The sequence below is a fragment of the Gymnodraco acuticeps genome, unplaced genomic scaffold (assembly GCF_902827175.1).
Source record: "Gymnodraco acuticeps unplaced genomic scaffold, fGymAcu1.1, whole genome shotgun sequence".
In the NCBI taxonomy this organism is placed as follows: domain Eukaryota; kingdom Metazoa; phylum Chordata; class Actinopteri; order Perciformes; family Bathydraconidae; genus Gymnodraco; species Gymnodraco acuticeps.
The window spans coordinates 215,876-234,568 of record NW_022991017.1 but is presented as its reverse complement, the minus strand read 5'-3'; the positions used below and the strand labels follow the sequence as shown (position 1 = coordinate 234,568).

At 38.7% G+C, this 18,693-nt stretch overlaps 2 protein-coding genes across 2 annotated transcripts; one reads left to right on the top strand and one right to left on the bottom strand.

The window, feature by feature from the left end:
• Positions 1-373: 373 nt before the first annotated feature.
• Positions 374-2,576, top strand: LOC117559485. The gene is made up of 4 exons (XM_034236274.1): positions 374-684; positions 1,428-1,663; positions 1,775-1,959; positions 2,192-2,576. Exons 1-4 carry the CDS (start codon positions 423-425, stop codon positions 2,574-2,576), a joined length of 1,068 nt encoding a protein of 355 aa, XP_034092165.1. The 5' UTR covers positions 374-422.
• Positions 2,577-4,238: 1,662 nt separating this feature from the next.
• LOC117559484 lies at positions 4,239-10,303 on the bottom strand. The gene is made up of 13 exons (XM_034236273.1): positions 10,131-10,303; positions 9,894-10,018; positions 8,882-8,998; positions 8,138-8,400; positions 7,589-7,966; positions 7,438-7,485; positions 7,299-7,336; positions 7,025-7,121; positions 6,628-6,842; positions 6,251-6,518; positions 5,939-6,093; positions 4,605-4,843; positions 4,239-4,297 (listed from the first exon to the last, which is right to left on the bottom strand). Exons 2-13 carry the CDS (start codon positions 10,012-10,014, stop codon positions 4,239-4,241), a joined length of 1,998 nt encoding a protein of 665 aa, XP_034092164.1. The 5' UTR covers positions 10,015-10,018; positions 10,131-10,303.
• Between the last annotated feature and the right edge of the window lie 8,390 nt (positions 10,304-18,693).

Genomic DNA, 18,693 nt, shown 5'->3' with positions numbered 1-18,693 from the left:
CTCACACACAAGCGTGCGCACATTCGCACCAACAAAAACACACACACAAAGCGGAACAAAGCAGAAGCAGAAACATGTATATTTCTAGGTAAAACACACACTGACTGACTTCCCACGGACAATATTTTAACAGTGGGCATAAATATCCGACTGATGCAACTCACGTCTTCAAGACGTTACTAAAAACATCGCAGGAGAACGCCCCCTAAGGCTCTCCCTCACAGAGCTGAACTGACCAATCAGAATCTGGGTCCCGCCTGCTTCATTTGCATATATAGGCTCACTAGTGAACGTGTATGGCCTTCACGTTCACTAGTGAGCCATATGAACTGCAACTAGTTAACTAGTGGATGCATATCGGTCTCCTATTGGCTCTTAAGATAGACCTCGCCCATCAATTTTCACAGAAGTTCAAACACAAGATGGCGGGCGTTGTACTGAGACGTATAAGAAGAAGATGTACTGAGATTCAAAGAGCATTTAATCAAGGATCTTTGGGCCGAACAGAAGTTTACGCTATCAACAGCTCTATAGCTAACGTAAGAAGGGTTGGAGATACTATTGGCGCCCAGGCTGTGCAGGATATAGTTCAAAGTCTCACTGATCTCAGATCTTTCATCTCCGGACCTCAAGCTTCAAATGCCCTACATACTGGTTTCCATGCAGCACACCTTGTGCATTCAGGTGAATTACTAACTAACATTGATAAATGACTTGCCTTGACTTTAGGGCTGTACCTGAATATTCGAATATCGGAATATTCGTTCGTTGGAATACTATTCGGGTTTCAATTTCGTTATTCGGATATTCGTTTTGTTTGTTTTATTCCCGTTTTTTCTTCAAATTGAATTTATTGAAATCTCCAATATCAACGTAAGAGCTTGTGCCTCTTCGGGGGGTGCTAACACTTAACCATAAACGTTATCGTTTACTTTCTCCGTCTTTATATGTAGATATTACTTTTCTCCGTTAATCTCCGTCACGTTGTTTCCAAAGCAACAACAACTTCCTGTCAACAGCGCTACCTCTCCTTCAAAATAAAAGCATGTCCATGAATAGGAAACCAACTGTATACAACTGCAACGAAAGTAACAAACACAATGCGATATCTTTTTCAATTTCAAAGAACACAAATTGGGTTAATAACTATAAAACAAGAATACTGTAGAATAACAAAATTAATGCCGTGATTACACCAACATACACGCGTTGAAGCAGTGCGCTGATGATTACTACGCCACTTTTTTTACCAGTTTATATAACTTTGAACTCACATGAATATTAATGTGACCTGTTGTTAACAGACTTACTTAACATTTAAAAACTCATTGTTCTGTTGATGAACGTTCTGATGAACTGTTATAATAATTATACATGTTTATATAATTGATATTATATATTTTCCTTTTTTATTTCCATATCATAAGGAAGACGAGGAAGACCTGCTCTTGACATAACGAGGGGGCAAATTGAGCTGCTCCTAGGTCAAGGTTTTACCGTGAGAGCAATGGCAAGGATGTTGGGCTGTTCCTCCTCATTCCTTCATAAAAAAATGATGTCTTTAAATACTTCAGCAAGGAACAGATTCACTACCATTAGTGATCCTGACCTAGAAGAGCATGTCAGGAGACTCCACAACCAGTTTCCTAGATCAGGTTCAGAAGTAAGCATACTAGTTTATATTCCCTTTTAGAGTTTTAGAGTTTGTTTATATATAACATTTTATATAAAATGTTCTGTATCTTATTTGTCTTTTTAAATTAACCACTTTCAGATGATGAGGGCATACCTACACGCAGAAGGGATTGTGGTACAAAGAAGAAGAGTTAGAGAGACTCTAAAGCAAATCGATCCAGCTGCAGCAGCACAGAGATGGGGCCAGACTGTGGCTAGGAGAACCTACTATGTGCCCTTTCCTAACAGCTTGTGGCACATAGATGGCCATATGCGTCTCATTCGGTAATCAGCTCTTGAATTTGAAAGAAAGCAATTATAGTAGTAATTATAATCTTCTAATCCAGCCTAGTTTTGTTTATTATTTTCCTCTTTCACTATATAATCTCAATCATTTTCTTATCAACAACATTTATAGAAGTATTGGATATATTGAACAAATGTTATAAAGATAACCTTTAAGGTATTTAATGCAATGCATTAATTCCTTGTTCTATTCATTCGATTATTTGCACAGGTGGGGGCTTGTGACACATGCCGGAATTGATGGGAACTCCAGACTCGTAACTTTTATCAACTGCGGCACTGACAACACAGCTTTGACAGTGCTAACCCATTTTGTTCGAGCTACCTGTCGGTATGGGTTACCATCCAGAGTCAGGTCTGACCACGGCGGGGAGAACACTCTAGTTGCCCTCTTGATGAACCTTCTACAGGGAAACGGAGAAGTGAGGCACATTACAGGCCAATCTGTACACAACCAACGTATTGAGCGTCTTTGGAGAGATGTTTTCCAGCAGGTTGTGCACTATTTTTACACACTTTTTTATTCCTTTGAAGATGAACAAATATTGAACCCCGAAGATGACATTCAGAAAATGGCACTACAAATCGTTTTTTAAACCAGAAATCCAAAAAAGACTAGATTTATTCAGACATGCGTGGAACAACCATAGACTAAGAACTGCTAACAATCGTACACCAACACATATTTGGATGGAGGGCATGCTAGCCAACAGGGAGCAACATTCAACAGCTATAGACAATGTCTTTGGAAATGATCCCTACAGCCAAGAAAATATTGAAAATGGCTTGGCAAGACATGGCATACGGCTCGATCAGTTGCAAGCAAACAATGATGATCTTGAACGAGCAGTGATAGTGCCACAACCACACATTATCCTGAGCTCTGAACAACAGCAAGATCTCCAAAATGCAATGACTGGAACAACTGACTTAAAGGACAGGTATCTGCTTTGTGTTAGACAGATTCAAAACATGCTCTAATTGAAAGAACATAATGTGACTACAAAAAACTATTAAGTGTGAGGGGATATTATTCACTATTACTGTAAATGATAGGCTACAAGATATAACTCCAAGAATAAACGCCCGTTTCAAAGAACCGACCTGTGTCTGTGTCGTGAAGAGAGCTACAATGACCATCCACACTCCTCCCCTGCTTCTATCTCCCTCCTCTCCTCTTCTATTTCCAATACCGTTCTCCCCAACTACACTGGGTAACACCACTGAAAATACACACTAGAAAAATGACTTTTGGTTCAGTAAATAATACTTTTAACACATGTTACTTGTTAGACGCTTTTATCCAAAGCGACTTACATACTCAATACTGTGGGTGAAGTGTCTCAGGGACACAACGACATGCTGACTGCAGTGGGACTCGAACTTGCTATCTTCTGATTTGAAGATCAGCGCATTAAACCACTGCGCCACACACCTCCCATATTATGTGTTTAAATTCTAGAAGAAATTACTAATGTTCTTTTACTCAACATCTCTCCTTTTATGTAATGTGTTACTTGAATTTGCAAGTAATTTGTTATCTTCATTTTGTTAAATGTCATTTAAATCATAGCACCAAGTAAATGTAAAATCAGATTTATTATTCCTATAGGTGGATTTACAGCATATGTCAACATACATATCATGTTTGAAGTACTTAACAAATCAAAGGAATGGAACACAATTCTGAGCTTCCGAACCACGCTAATACAAGGTCCCTCTTAAAACAGGGCCAAGTTAGAAGTTACTGCTCACAGGACAAGAAATTGTTTGCCACTTGAACGCTCATAAAACTGCAACTTGTAGAATGACTTAAGTTTATGAACAAATAAAAACAACAAATAAATGGTATTAACATCAGAGCATTTATAAGTAGGGAGTCAAAAATGAACCGTCGAGAACAAAGCAACAATTGAGGTATCATTAGTGCACTTCCTGAACGCAGTTTCCATATTTATGGCAATAATGTCAAATTTCACCCAGTGCAAAATTGCAGTAATACTTTCTCCCTCATCTTATCGTCATACTCTGCACACCCTCCCAATCCTCCTCCTCGTCTATTTTTCTAGACCTTTAAAAAGCCCAACGAGTCTTTCACTGACTGGTTCAGTATGTTGTGAAGCTCTTGTTCCTCTGTGATGCCTCTTGGTAGGAACAACGTCATAGCACAGGTTGAGGCATATGGCAAACGACGCACACCGGCCTCCTGTGTATAAAAGTCAATGGAGGGCTTGTTTGGAAAGCCAAGCGTTGGAACTTCATCTGCCCCCAGTGATGAAAATCAGCAGGTCCTCAAATGTCAGTTCAGTCAGTTTGTCTGCCAATGACAAAAGTGTATATTGGAATATTTATTTTCATTTTTAAAGTCAAATGTGGAACATAATAATATCACTAAAGTAATTTAACATCAAACATTAATCAATAATGTAGTTTACATTTATTTGGCTTTATGGTATATTGACATCAACATGTGTATTTGCCCCTTTTCGTATTTGCATTAGCTACATTGATATTAAATTAAATCGATTTTCTGTTTGTAAAGCATCCATCAATAACAGTATTTACTGAGTTATAGTCATTTCATATGAGGTGCTTTTACATTTTCCTTAAGGTATAAAATGTACCTTCGATGAGGTTTAGGACCAACTCCCAGCTGTATATCGTGTCCTCCTCTTTTTCCCGGTGATTTGTTCCTCTTGGACTGTATTCATATTTTAATATGGCCTTAAAGGAGGATTTTGTCAGCGGGGTCCTCATGTTGGTGAAGCAGGGAAGGAAGGCAATCCAGTTGTTCCTGACCAGGTCCCACAGGTTCCCAAAAGCATTCATGCCCTCCGTGAATTGGTTCACCATCTTGGCCGTTCTATAAGCCAACAAAGATCAAACATGTATATAACCTGAAGAAAAACTGATGCGTTTTTTTGGAAAGGACTAAAAAGCAGTAATAATAGGAAAGAGCATACATAATTTGCAACATTTTAACCTACGTTAAGGAAAACACAAAATATTCAGTGTTCAAAATGTTAAATATTAGTAGCATACAGTAAGTGTAGAGTTATATTTGTATTTATTCATGTTAGCAAACTATGGATAAGCTTAAAATGGGAATAATTTGGGTAAAACTGTGAGCTGGATATGGGGCCTGTTGACATGTGTTTTTGAGGACAAAGGAAGATGGGGGAAGGTGAGAGCATGTCCTGATTTGCATTCAACTTAGAACGAGCTACAGTGGTTGTGATGTTAAGAGAGGTCCCTTGGGTTTCTCTGGTGGTTATCAATAGTAGCAGTTAAGTGAATACTGTTCAAACAATACCTGTGTTTGTGTTTTATATTGATTTCTCTGTTTTATCCTTTCATAAATGTAAGGACTACAAATGCCTATAAACATTCTGGGCTGGTTGGAGTAAACAGGGTTTTATTGCTCTGTGGGGGAGGTGTAGGTATGCAGGCCTTGAGACCTTTTGTTGGAAAGTGAGCCTGTTTGGTTTCTTGCTGGCCAGCGTTGCGTCTCCCAATGAGATGACCTGAAAAGATGACCAGCTGACCTAAACCCTAACCCCTCCTTCTTGCTCTGGTATATCTCCGGTGGATCCCTGGCGTTCGGTCTCTTCTTCACATGCTGCCCTCGGGTGAAAGTAGCTCTGCAGTATGCGGACTAGAGCAGGAGTAAGCCGGCATTACTCCTTAAGCATTACAATATAACTGTAATATATCATGTTGTATTGTAATGATTGTATTGCATTGTCATATTGCCATTAAAGTAGATTATTGTTAACGGTTACTTTGTAGCTATGGATTCCTTCCTGTATTATAACCAGCTTCATAGGAACGCGCGGAGATTTGAAAAGCGGACCAGTTATCCCTCCAAATCTCCAACATAAGTTATGGCTTTTATATTAACATTGTTTTATAATGTCTATGATTTTATATTTTTTTGTTTATAAGTGTTTTTGTTTACCTGAGAAATATGTAGTGCTTAACTACATAGGAATAAATCTTCGGAATTTCTCCGATAGTGGCACTGAAGATGCCAGGGATGCCACACTCAGAGATCCAGTCCCCCAAGTCTTGCTGGAGGGCAGACAGGTCCTCTGCAGTCTTGCACTGTAGGATCTTAGAGATAACATAATGTAGCCGGATTGATAAATTACAAAGATTTAGTGGAAATGCTTTTTATGCTTTTACAAACTTTCACTGACCAAGAAGGAATGTATTTTCTTCTATCAAATCCTAACAAATATTAATTAATAACATAAAAATAATCAGGCACCCTTTTTGCTCTGCTTTGAACATCCGGATCAGGCAGCACACTGCAGTCAAATTGCTCCAGTTGAGCCTCCTGGCCGCACATCAGCTGGTACAGGCTGGGATCCAGGGCTTTGATACACGGACCTCCGTGTGCCACTGACCACGCAATTAGGCGGCCTGCTTGGAAATACTTGTGGCCATCTAATGCCGCTTGGTCATAGGTAAGGAAGACCTGACCAGCCTTTCCCTCGAATATTCCCATGGTTGTTTGTACTTCTATCATCAAGAGTCTACAATAAATCAATTGAGAAAAAAATACAGTACTATAACTTTGCAGTCAACCTGAAAACTAGGACACATTATGATTAAGAATCATACACTAAATGAGGTTATTCAGACCTGAAAAACTCTCTCTGTGGTCCACCCATGTCATCTCCATCTTCTCCTACAAATTCTATGTAGGGGGAATTGTTCCAGCAGAATGTAACCCTTGAGATGGCTTTTATTGCACTCTCAAGAAGTTTCTTCCTCCTGATGCAGATATTACTGACTAGGCCATCAGAAACGAATTCCTTTCTGAAGTCACTTAAAAGGACGGCCAGATCCACTTCTTCCTAAATCATTTAAAATGTATAAAGTCCATTATACATGACTGGTGATTGGTGAAGAGGGGTTGTCTGTCTTGGGTACTGGTGCTTTCGGAAATGTAGCGAAATTATTGCATTTAGTATGTGTCATTATCAGTTCCCGGAAAAAAATGTTGTCCTATTTTTTAATAATGACAAATAAAACTTACCACGGGAAAGACATAACTTTCCAAAGTCCCAAAAGCCTCGTCCTCGCCCTCTTCCTCCTCATCAGAATCATCAATTAAAAAGTCATTGAATGAATTCCTAGAAAAAAAACATGTTTCTTTATTTTAAGAGGATATATAATTAATTATTATAATATATATATATATAATTATATATAATAATATATAAAGGATGAGAACAGGGTATTCAGTTAGCTTACATTCAAAACCAATACACTGTGTTAATTATGTATAAAACACCATTATCTATAAATACCTGTTTGGTTGTTCCAAACGTGACCTTCTATAAAATACCTTGAAAGTAAAAATGGTGCATGAAATATTAATGTCCTTATTACAACGTGTATATACACTACAAATACTGAACTATACAGCCATATACAGTAAAGCTTTACCTCTGGAGTCCCAGCATTTACCCATTGTGCGGAATGCAAACTTTCCACCTGTTGATTGACAAGAGGTAACAATTACATCCAACTGTCTTTTACTATGTTTATTTTCAAAAATCTCCTGAGATGAATTCATAATAAGATATTTTTTACATACATCAGCGTCCATAGATACAGAAGTTGATGGGGGTGTGGGAGCAGTGGTTGATCCCGCAGTTTCAGTGGCGGCCGAGGTAGAGGCAGCCGAGGCAGAGGGTGCTCCTTCTGAATCAGTGGCCAAGGTAGAGGCGGCCGAGGCAGAGGGTGCTCCTTCTGAATCAGTGGCCAAGGTAGAGGCGGCCGAGGCAGAGGGTGCTCCTTCTGAATCAGTGGCCAAGGTAGAGGCGGCCGAGGCAGAGGGTGCTCCTTCTGAATCAGTGGCCAAGGTAGAGGCGGCCGAGGCTGCTCCTTCTGAATCAGTGGCCGAGGTAGAGGCGGCCGAGGCAGAGGGTGCTCCTGCAGGTCTAAGGGCCGCAGAGGCAGAAGATGAGGCCATCTGTGGGTTGGATGATAAAAAAGTTTAGGAGAACTTGATGGACGAAACAAGCAGCTTAAAAAGTAACCAATATCAATCTCCTAATATTAAAGAATTAAGTATAACATAGATATATGTAGAATTTATAACATAGTAACAGTAGTAAAGAATAGGCTCAAAACAACAACTCACCACTAACAATGTTGGTATGTCTGCCTGCGGGATTATATAAACCCTGCTCCTGCCAACAGATCTTTTAAGGTCTGCCATAGTAGTAGCCTGCAGTTGCGTTAGTAGCCTGGAGTTGCCAGCTCTTGCCAGAGTGAACCCAATCATATTCAAGGGAATTGTAGGAAAACTTTGACAAACATAGCTGTTGAACTCTAAAAGAGTCATTGAGAGCTTGACATAGCTTCGTTCTGAAACAACCCCTTGCTGGTCATGAGCTGGGATTCCTGTAAAAAAAAAGAAAAAGAAGGTGTCAGTCAATATACTGGCTCTATAAATAACTATGATTTAGATTCTAAGCCATATCGTGTCTTTATATGAAGTGAAAAATATACATCTATGAACATATGGTCAAAAAAGGTGCCATATGAATGAAGGCTCATCCTAGACATTGACTTTGTTATGAATGGAAAAAAGCTATTATTAATATTTGAACAATGTAAGCCAATGATAGAATAGGCATAATGTGTATGTGTTTTTAGGCAGTAAAGGTAAGCATTGCTGCCAAAAGTGGAGGTGATGGATTAAAGAGATTATTTTTAATGTTTTCAACCTTGCACCCAGGCCATACAGAAATAATATTCATATCAAACATTGAAAAGTCTTCAATGAAGTTGAATGGTGTGCAAAAATTGTGTGCATTGTCTGTGCAGATAATGAATCAGTCTCAAGTGGATGCTCATTTTTCAAACCTATTTAATTATTTACCTAAACCTTCTCTTGACAGTCGGCTGCTCTCTGTAGGTGCTGGAAGGACGGATTGGTCCGCCAATGCCAACAGAAAAAGTCTCACCCTCCAAACTCCGGCAGATTCATTTGATGCCCCTGTAAAATGACAGAATGTACAATATTACACACGGTTATACAAAATAAGCACCACTCAAAATTGAAGAATTGTATTTAATAAATTGCTCCATTGAGTCTGGAAAGGAGGGAGAAAATGTATGGATGACCATTTTTATGTGTAAAGTTCTTTCTCTTGCTTTACTTATCGTCTATCCTATCATTTTGAAAGAAAGATAGAGGATGACCGTATGATACAGCTACGGAATGTAATGTCCTAAGCCATGATATAACATTTAAATATTTCACAATTGAAATGAAATATTTTGTTAATACTGATATAGCCTGTCTATAGCACAAATAGCAGCTATATTTAGTGGAGTATGCTATTTGTAATAACTGCTTAATTGTCATTAGAAAGACATAACAAAGTTGGTATCCCTAAGTATAATTGACCTGTTGATTCAAGGACGTTAGCATTTATACTTAAATTGAGTTGTCATAGTTCTCACATTTTTGTATAATTATGAACAAGTTATCATATTCCTGTTTAAAGATTTGAGGGAGCTTCTCACATAACATTCAAGTACACTACTGCTTAAATACTTTTACGACTATTGCTTAAATATTGTCATCATTACAACTGTAATATTTATCCAGTTGGTTTAAAATACACAACTTGTCCTGGCACAGTAAGTTTATGTAGGCTTTATGTAGGCTACACAGCAGTAGTTAGCTTGCTCTTCCCGGCTCAAACTTCAAATGAAAACGTTAAAACTAAACTCGATACATTATGAATCCACTGCAAATGTAACGTGAACAAAACTTTTTAAATAAGCTTGCCTTGCACTATATATGATTTAAGACCAATGCATCAGCACAATATGAAATGGACAATGCTAATGCTCATGCACATTTAAGAACTGATATAGCCTACCCGTTGTTGGTGCCCTCCGACGCCTCCGGAACGTGCTCCTGGTGACTCGCAGAACATTGTCGTTGCGCTGCGCTGCGAGATCCCTTCTGGCAACGTCGAGCGCATTAAAAACGCGATTCATTACACTGTTGAATTCCTGAGTGCCATTTTCGTTTTCGTCTGTCATAATGTTCCCAAGATGTACCACACCACTCATTAGATTTGCCAGAAATGAAATGTAACAGACACGAGACTTACATTATAAGCAGTGGCGGCTGGCCTATAGAGGGCGCTAGGGTGCCGCCCTTCCTAAACCACACACAAAAACATTATTATTATTATTAATAATATTAATAATCATCATAATCATAAAGTGTCAATGTTTGTGTGTTTAAAATCTGAAATGGATCCAGAAATATGTGTAATATGTGATTTTCACAGAGCACGCGCCCCTTAAGCCCCGCCCCCGAGCTCCCACTCTCGGCTCAGTGGAATGAATGGAGACAGAAAATAAATCTAGATATTGTGCAAGTTCTCCCACTTAAAAAGATGAGAGAGGCCTGTCATTTTCATCCTAGGTACACTTCAACTATGAGAGACAGAATGGGGGGAAAGAATCCAGGAAATCACATTGTAGGATTTTTTATTAATTACTTGGTAAATTCCTCGGTAAAATAAGTATTTGGTCTGATAATCTCCCTCGATCTGGGGCTCCACGCAAGATCTCACCCCGTGGGGTCAAAATGATCACAAGAACGGTGAGCAAAAATCCCAGAACCACACGGGGGGACCTAGTCAATGACCTGCAGAGAGCTGGGACCAAAGTAACAAAGGCTACCATCTCACTACGCCGCCAGGGACTCAAATCCTGCAGTGCCAGACGTGTCCCCCTGCTTAAGCCAGTACATGTCCAGGCCCGTCTGAAGTTTGCTAGAGAGCATTTAGATGATCCAGAAGAGGATTGGGAGAATGTCATATGGTCAGATGAAACCAAAATAGAACTTTTTGGTAAAAACTCAACTAGACGTGTTTGGAGGAGAAAGAATGCTGAGTCACATCCAAAGAACACCTACTGTGAAACATGGTGGTGGAAACATCATGCTTTGGGGCTGTTTCTCTGCAAAGGGACCAGGACGACTGATCCGTGTAAAGGAAAGAATGAATGGGGCCATGTATCGTGAGATTTTGAGTGACAACCTCCTTCCAAGGGCAAGGGCATTGAAGATGAAACGTGGCTGGGTCTTTCAGCATGACAATGATCCCAAACACACCGCCCGGGCAACGAAGGAGTGGCTTCGTAAGAAGCATTTCAAGGTCCTGTAGTGGCCTAGCCAGTCTCCAGATCTCAACCCCATAGAAAGTCTTTGGAGGGAGTTGAAAGTCCGTGTTGCCCAGCGACAGCCCCAAAACATCACTGCTCTAGAGGAGATCTGCATGGAGGAATGGGTCAAAATACCAGCAACAGTGTGTGAAAACCTTGTGAAGACTTACAGGAAACGTTTGACCTCTGTCATTGCCAACAAAGGGTATATAACAAAGTATTGAGATGAACTTTTGTTATTGACCAAATACTTATTTTCCACCATAATGTGCAAATAAATTCTTTAAAAATCAGACAATGTGATTTTCTGGATTTTTTTTCTCATTTTGTCTCTCATAGTTGAAGTGAGGATGAACATTACAGGCCTCTCTCATCTTTTTAAGTGGGAGAACTTGCACAATTGGTGGCTGACTAAATACTTTTTTGCCCCACTGTATATATATATATATATATATATATATATATAACCTGGCCAGCTTAGCCAGTGTGTATTTCTTCAAGCACCACAAGATTCATAGTTTATAAAGTACAATTCTGGGCCATTGATTGTGTCATTTCTCCAAACACATATAGTAAAAATGGTGCAGGAAAAGAACTTTACATTGTAATATACTTAAAGACAGGACTATTCAGTTAACAGAAGAGAAAAAGGAAAGCAAATTGTTATAATGGGTGATGTAACATTAATGACATAATATGAGGTCCTTGGCACTCAGACTCTAGGGTCATTTTGTGATCATGGGTCATCACCCTTACAACATCAGGACAATATCATATGGAGTCAGACATTGGAAGTGTGCTGGAGGCTGAGGCGTTGACTGGGACTGATGGAAGGATGAGGCTGATGAGACTGAAGAATCTGCGAGGAATGAACAAGCGGCTGAGAAATAATCATATATTAAAAGACAGCAGCTTCATAAGAAGCCAACAAGAGTGACAGAGTGTGTCAGTGTGCTGAAGGATAGACCAGCTAGCTAGACTCTAAAGACTTTCCAAGGTGTAAAATGCTGCTGCCGGAGTACTGACTGGAAATATCCTCTTAAAATATTCTGTCCAACAATATCAGTCTCATGAAGAAAGGTTTTTTTAACGCTTACTCAAAATAGTAGAGAAACATGCATTTTTGTTCTCAGGAGGGGCCATTAACAGAGGATTGTTGGAAAAGTACACAGTAAGTACTTCATAGTACTTGTGGGGTAGTTTAAGTAGTACTGAGTCCAACAGGATCAATCTCACAAAGAACTAATGGCAACAAAAAAGAATTCCCTCATCAAACTTAGCAGAAGTGGCTTGATGTTGTTCTCAGCAGGGACTTTGACAGAGTATTTCTCAAAAAATACACAGTAAAAGTACTTCAATGTATTGTAAGTAGTAGGCTAATACAAAGTCTAACAGTATCAATTTAATTAAGAACTAATGGTAAAATTATATTTTTATCATTCATCAAAGACAGCAGAAAACATGCATTATGTACTATGATTATGTAGCCTGCTATGGAGGGGACTCTGACAGAGGATTACTCACAAAGTACACAGTAAAAGTACTTCATTTTATTTCTGGTAGAAGTCAAACTAGTACCGAGTCCAACAGTGTCAGTTTCCTTAAGAACTTGTGGTAACAAATATTTGTATCACTCGTCAAATATAGCAGGAATAATGAAGAGCAGCTGATTTGAAAAAACAAAGGCGAGAGACGGCGGAGTGACCGCAGTGCAGAATCACTGTATAGTTTAAATCTCCTAACAATGTTGTCCATTTTAGACAGAGGCTGATTATATTTACAGCCCTTAGTTACATCCATTTTCTGGGCTCAATATGTGTCATGGCCGTTTTCGTTGTGATCGCTAAATTCACCTTGTTTCCCTTTGTTTATAATATTATCACCGCTTTTGTTTTGAAATCACTTCCGTGAGATTCGCCCCTCGCTCCAATGACCATTAGACCATTTAGTAAGGTAAGAAGCAAAAAGGCCTCTCAAACGCTCTTCCGTTTACGTGTTTAATAAAGAAAAACAATTGGACGGTAGATACACGGATTATCATGGCTCAAGATCCTGTTCTTGTTTAAGATTATTTTAATGTGTGTATTTAACATCCATATCACTCTTCAAAACTGAAACAACTAAAACATTTTTTTTAAAGCATTGCAGGCCTAAAGCTCCACGTCAGTGACCTATATTTTAATTTCTTCCATCAAACTTTAAAAATGGCAAACAGCATGTTTTTAAAAGATGTCATCTTTTAAGAAACAAAATATCAACTTTGAACAGAAGGGTTTAAACACACGTTTTTAATGCAAATAAACTTCAACTTATATATATATATATATATATATATATGATATACATCATATATATATACATACATATATATGCAAGTATTGCTAATGCAATTGTTTTTAAGTTTTTGTACATAGTCTCAAATGTTTAAATTGTTTATGGAGCATTACAATTTAAGACTGATAAATTAACACTGAAACTACTGTTTTTTTTGCATTAAGTCATACTGAGATGTTTGCTGAAATTGATTGCATGTGGTACAGCCCTACTTAGAAAAAAAATCCACCAGCCGCCACTGCTTATAAGGCTTTTCACTCAGTTTGGACACTGACCAATCAAAATCTGGGTCCCGCCTGCTTCATTTGCATATGGCTGACTAGTTAACGTGTTGGCCATATGAACGGCAACTAGTTAACTAGTGGATACATATTGCAGCTTACACGTTAACTAGTGAAGGCAAAATGTTCACTAGTTAACTAGTTGAAGCCTGTTTTGGTCTTCTAAGCTGACTAGTGAGGCTCAAAATGTGCACTAGTTAACTAGTGAGGTCCAAATTGTCCACTATATGCACTAGTACAATTGTTTTTACCTTACTAGTTAACTAGTTACACACACTTTAGCTCACTAGTTAACTAGTGAAGCCTTAGAGGAGTCACTAGTGAACTAGTGACACAGATGTTTTTCTTACTAGTTAACTAGTGGAGGGCATTTATTCTCACTAGTGAGGTTATATTATAAACATGTTAGTCTTTGACCTGACATGTTGCACATTTTTCTTACATGTAAGGCCTTTCCTTCGACTAGTTTGGCTTTTTTTGCACTAGTGAGCAACTGCATGCAACTAGTTAGCTATTGATTCAACATGTATGGCTTTTTCCAGAACTAGTGGATATTTAGAGCCCACTAGTTGTGCTTTTGTTCTCTCTAGTTCAACACAATGACTTACTAGTTGACGTGTACGTGCAACTAGTTAACTAGTGAATTGTTTAAAAAAGTCATACATGTTGACTAGTGCATTTGTTGACACATCACTAGTAAACTAGTTGTACGTACACGTCAACTAGTAAGTCATTGTGTTGAACTAGAGAGAACAAAACCACAACTAGTGGGCTCTAAATATCCACTAGTTCTGGAAAAAGCCATACATGTTGAATCAATAGCTAACTAGTTGCATGCAGTTGCTCACTAGTGCAAACAAAGCCAAACTAGTCGAAGGAAGGGCTTACATGTAAGACAAAATGTGCAACATGTCAGGTCAAAGACTAACATGTTTATAATATAACCTCACTAGTGAGAAATAATGCCCTCCACTAGTTAACTAGTAAGAAAAACATATGTGTCACTAGTTCACTAGTGACTCCTCTAAGGCTTCACTAGTTAACTAGTGAGATAAAGTGTGTGTAACTAGTTAACTAGTAAGGTAAAAAACAATTGTACTAGTGCATCTAGTGGACAATTTGGACCTCACTAGTTAACTAGTGCACATTTTGAGCCTCACTAGTCAGCTTAGAAGACCAAAAACAGGCTCAACTAGTTAACTAGTGAACATTTTGCCTTCACTAGTTAACATGTAAGCTGCAATATGTATCCACTAGTTAACTAGTTGCCGTTCATATGGCCAACACGTTAACTAGTCAGCCATATGCAAATGAAGCAGGCGGGACCCAGATTTTGATTGGTCAGTGTCCAAACTGAGTGAAGAGCCTTATAAGCAGTGGATTTTTTTTCTAAGTAGGGCTGTACCACATGCAATCAATTTCAGCAAACATCCCAGTATGACTTAATGCAACAAAAACAGTAGTTTCAGTGTTAATTTATCAGTCTTAAATTGTAATGCCTCCATAAACAATTTAAACATTTGAGACTATGTATAAAAACTTAAAAAACAATTGCATTAGCAATACTTGCATATATATATATATATAAGTTGAAGTTTATTTGCATTAAAAACGTGTGTTTAAACCCTTCTGTTCAAAGTTGATATTTTGTTTCTTAAAAGATTACATCTTTAAAAACATGCTGTTTGCCATTTTTAAAGTTTGATGGAAGAAATTAAAATATAGGTCACTGACGTGGAGCTTTAGGCCTGCAATGCTTTAAAAAAAATGTTTTAGTTGTTTCAGTTTTGAAGAGTGATATGGATGTTAAATACACACATTAAAATAATCTTAAACAAGAACAGGATCTTGAGCCATGATAATCCGTGTATCTACCGTCCAATTGTTTTTCTTTATTAAACACGTAAACGGAAGAGCGTTTGAGAGGCCTTTTTGCTTCTTACCTTACTAAATGGTCTAATGGTCATTGGAGCGAGGGGCGAATCTCACGGAAGTGATTTCAAAACAAAAGCGGTGATAATATTATAAACAAAGGGAAACAAGGTGAATTTAGCGATCACAACGAAAACGGCCATGACACATATTGAGCCCAGAAAATGGATGTAACTAAGGGCTGTAAATATAATCAGCCTCTGTCTAAAATGGACAACATTGTTAGGAGATTTAAACTATACAGTGATTCTGCACTGCGGTCAACTCCAAATCAGCTGCTCTTCATTCCTGCTATATTTGACGAGTGATACAAATATTTGTTACCACAAGTTCTTAAGGAAACTGACACTGTTGGACTCGGTACTAGTTTGACTTCTACCAGAAATAAATGAAGTACTTTTACTGTGTACTTTGTGAGTAATCCTCTGTCAGAGTCCCCTCCATAGCAGGCTACATAATCATAGTACATAATGCATGTTTTCTGCTGTCTTTGATGAATGATAAAAATATAATTTTACCATTAGTTCTTAATTAAATTGATACTGTTAGACTTTGTATTAGCCTACTACTTACAATACATTGAAGTACTTTTACTGTGTATTTTTTGAGAAATACTCTGTCAAAGTCCCTGCTGAGAACAACATCAAGCCACTTCTGCTAAGTTTGATGAGGGAATTCTTTTTTGTTGCCATTAGTTCTTTGTGAGATTGATCCTGTTGGACTCAGTACTACTTAAACTACCCCACAAGTACTATGAAGTACTTACTGTGTACTTTTCCAACAATCCTCTGTTAATGTCCCCTCCTGAGAACAAAAATGCATGTTTCTCTACTATTTTGAGTAAGCGTTAAAAAAACCTTTCTTCATGAGACTGATATTGTTGGACAGAATATTTTAAGAGGATATTTCCAGTCAGTACTCTGGCAGCAGCATTTTACACCTTGGAAAGTCTTTAGAGTCTAGCTAGCTGGTCTATCCTTCAGCACACTGACACACTCTGTCACTCTTGTTGGCTTCTTATGAAGCTGCTGTCTTTTAATATATGATTATTTCTCAGCCGCTTGTTCATTCCTCGCAGATTCTTCAGTCTCATCAGCCTCATCCTTCCATCAGTCCCAGTCAACGCCTCAGCCTCCAGCACACTTCCAATGTCTGACTCCATATGATATTGTCCTGATGTTGTAAGGGTGATGACCCATGATCACAAAATGACCCCTAGAGTCTGAGTGCCAAGGACCTCATATTATGTCATTAATGTTACATCACCCATTATAACAATTTGCTTTCCTTTTTCTCTTCTGTTAACTGAATAGTCCTGTCTTTAAGTATATTACAATGTAAAGTCCTTTTCCTGCACCATTTTTACTATATGTGTTTGGAGAAATGACACAATCAATGGCCCAGAATTGTACTTTATAAACTATGAATCTTGTGGTGCTTGAAGAAATACACACTGGCTAAGCTGGCCAGGTTATATATATATATATATATATATATACAGTGGGGCAAAAAAGTATTTAGTCAGCCACCAATTGTGCAAGTTCTCCCACTTAAAAAGATGAGAGAGGCCTGTAATGTTCATCCTCACTTCAACTATGAGAGACAAAATGAGAAAAAAAATCCAGAAAATCACATTGTCTGATTTTTAAAGAATTTATTTGCAAATTATGGTGGAAAATAAGTATTTGATCAATAACAAAAGTTCATCTCAATACTTTGTTATATACCCTTTGTTGGCAATGACAGAGGTCAAATGTTTCCTGTAAGTCTTCACGAGGTTTTCACACACTGTTGCTGGTATGTTGGCCCATTCCTCCATGCAGATCTCCTCTAGAGCAGTGATGTTTTGGGGCTGTCGCTGGGCAACACAGACTTTCAACTCCCTCCAAAGACTTTCTATGGGGTTGAGATCTGGAGACTGGCTAGGCCACTACAGGACCTTGAAATGCTTCTTACGAAGCCACTCCTTCGTTGCCCGGGCGGTGTGTTTGGGATCATTGTCATGCTGAAAGACCCAGCCACGTTTCATCTTCAATGCCCTTGCCCTTGGAAGGAGGTTGTCACTCAAAATCTCACGATACATGGCCCCATTCATTGTTTCCTTTACACGGATCAGTCGTCCTGGTCCCTTTGCAGAGAAACAGCCCCAAAGCATGATGTTTCCACCACCATGTTTCACAGTAGGTGTTCTTTGGATGCAACTCAGCATTCTTTCTCCTCCAAACACGTCTAGTTGAGTTTTTACCAAAAAGTTCTATTTTGGTTTCATCTGACCATATGACATTCTCCCAATCCTCTTCTGGATCATCTAAATGCTCTCTAGCAAACTTCAGACGGGCCTGGACATGTACTGGCTTAAGCAGGGGGACACGTCTGGCACTGCAGGATTTGAGTCCCTGGCGGCGTAGTGTGATGGTAGCCTTTGTTACTTTGGTCCCAGCTCTCTGCAGGTCATTGACTAGGTCCCCCCGTGTGGTTCTGGGATTTTTGCTCACCGTTCTTGTGATCATTTTGACCCCACGGGGTGAGATCTTGCGTGGAGCCCCAGATCGAGGGAGATTATCAGACCAAATACTTATTTTACCGAGGAATTTACCAAGTAATTAATAAAAAATCCTACAATGTGATTTCCTGGATTCTTTCCCCCCATTCTGTCTCTCATAGTTGAAGTGTAGCTAGGATGAAAATGACAGGCCTCTCTCATCTTTTTAAGTGGGAGAACTTGCACAATATCTAGATTTATTTTCTGTCTCCATTCATTCCACTGAGCCGAGAGTGGGAGCTCGGGGGCGGGGCTTAAGGGGCGCGTGCTCTGTGAAAATCACATATTACACATATTTCTGGATCCATTTCAGATTTTAAACACACAAACATTGACACTTTATGATTATGATGATTATTAATATTATTAATAATAATAATAATAATGTTTTTGTGTGTGGTTTAGGAAGGG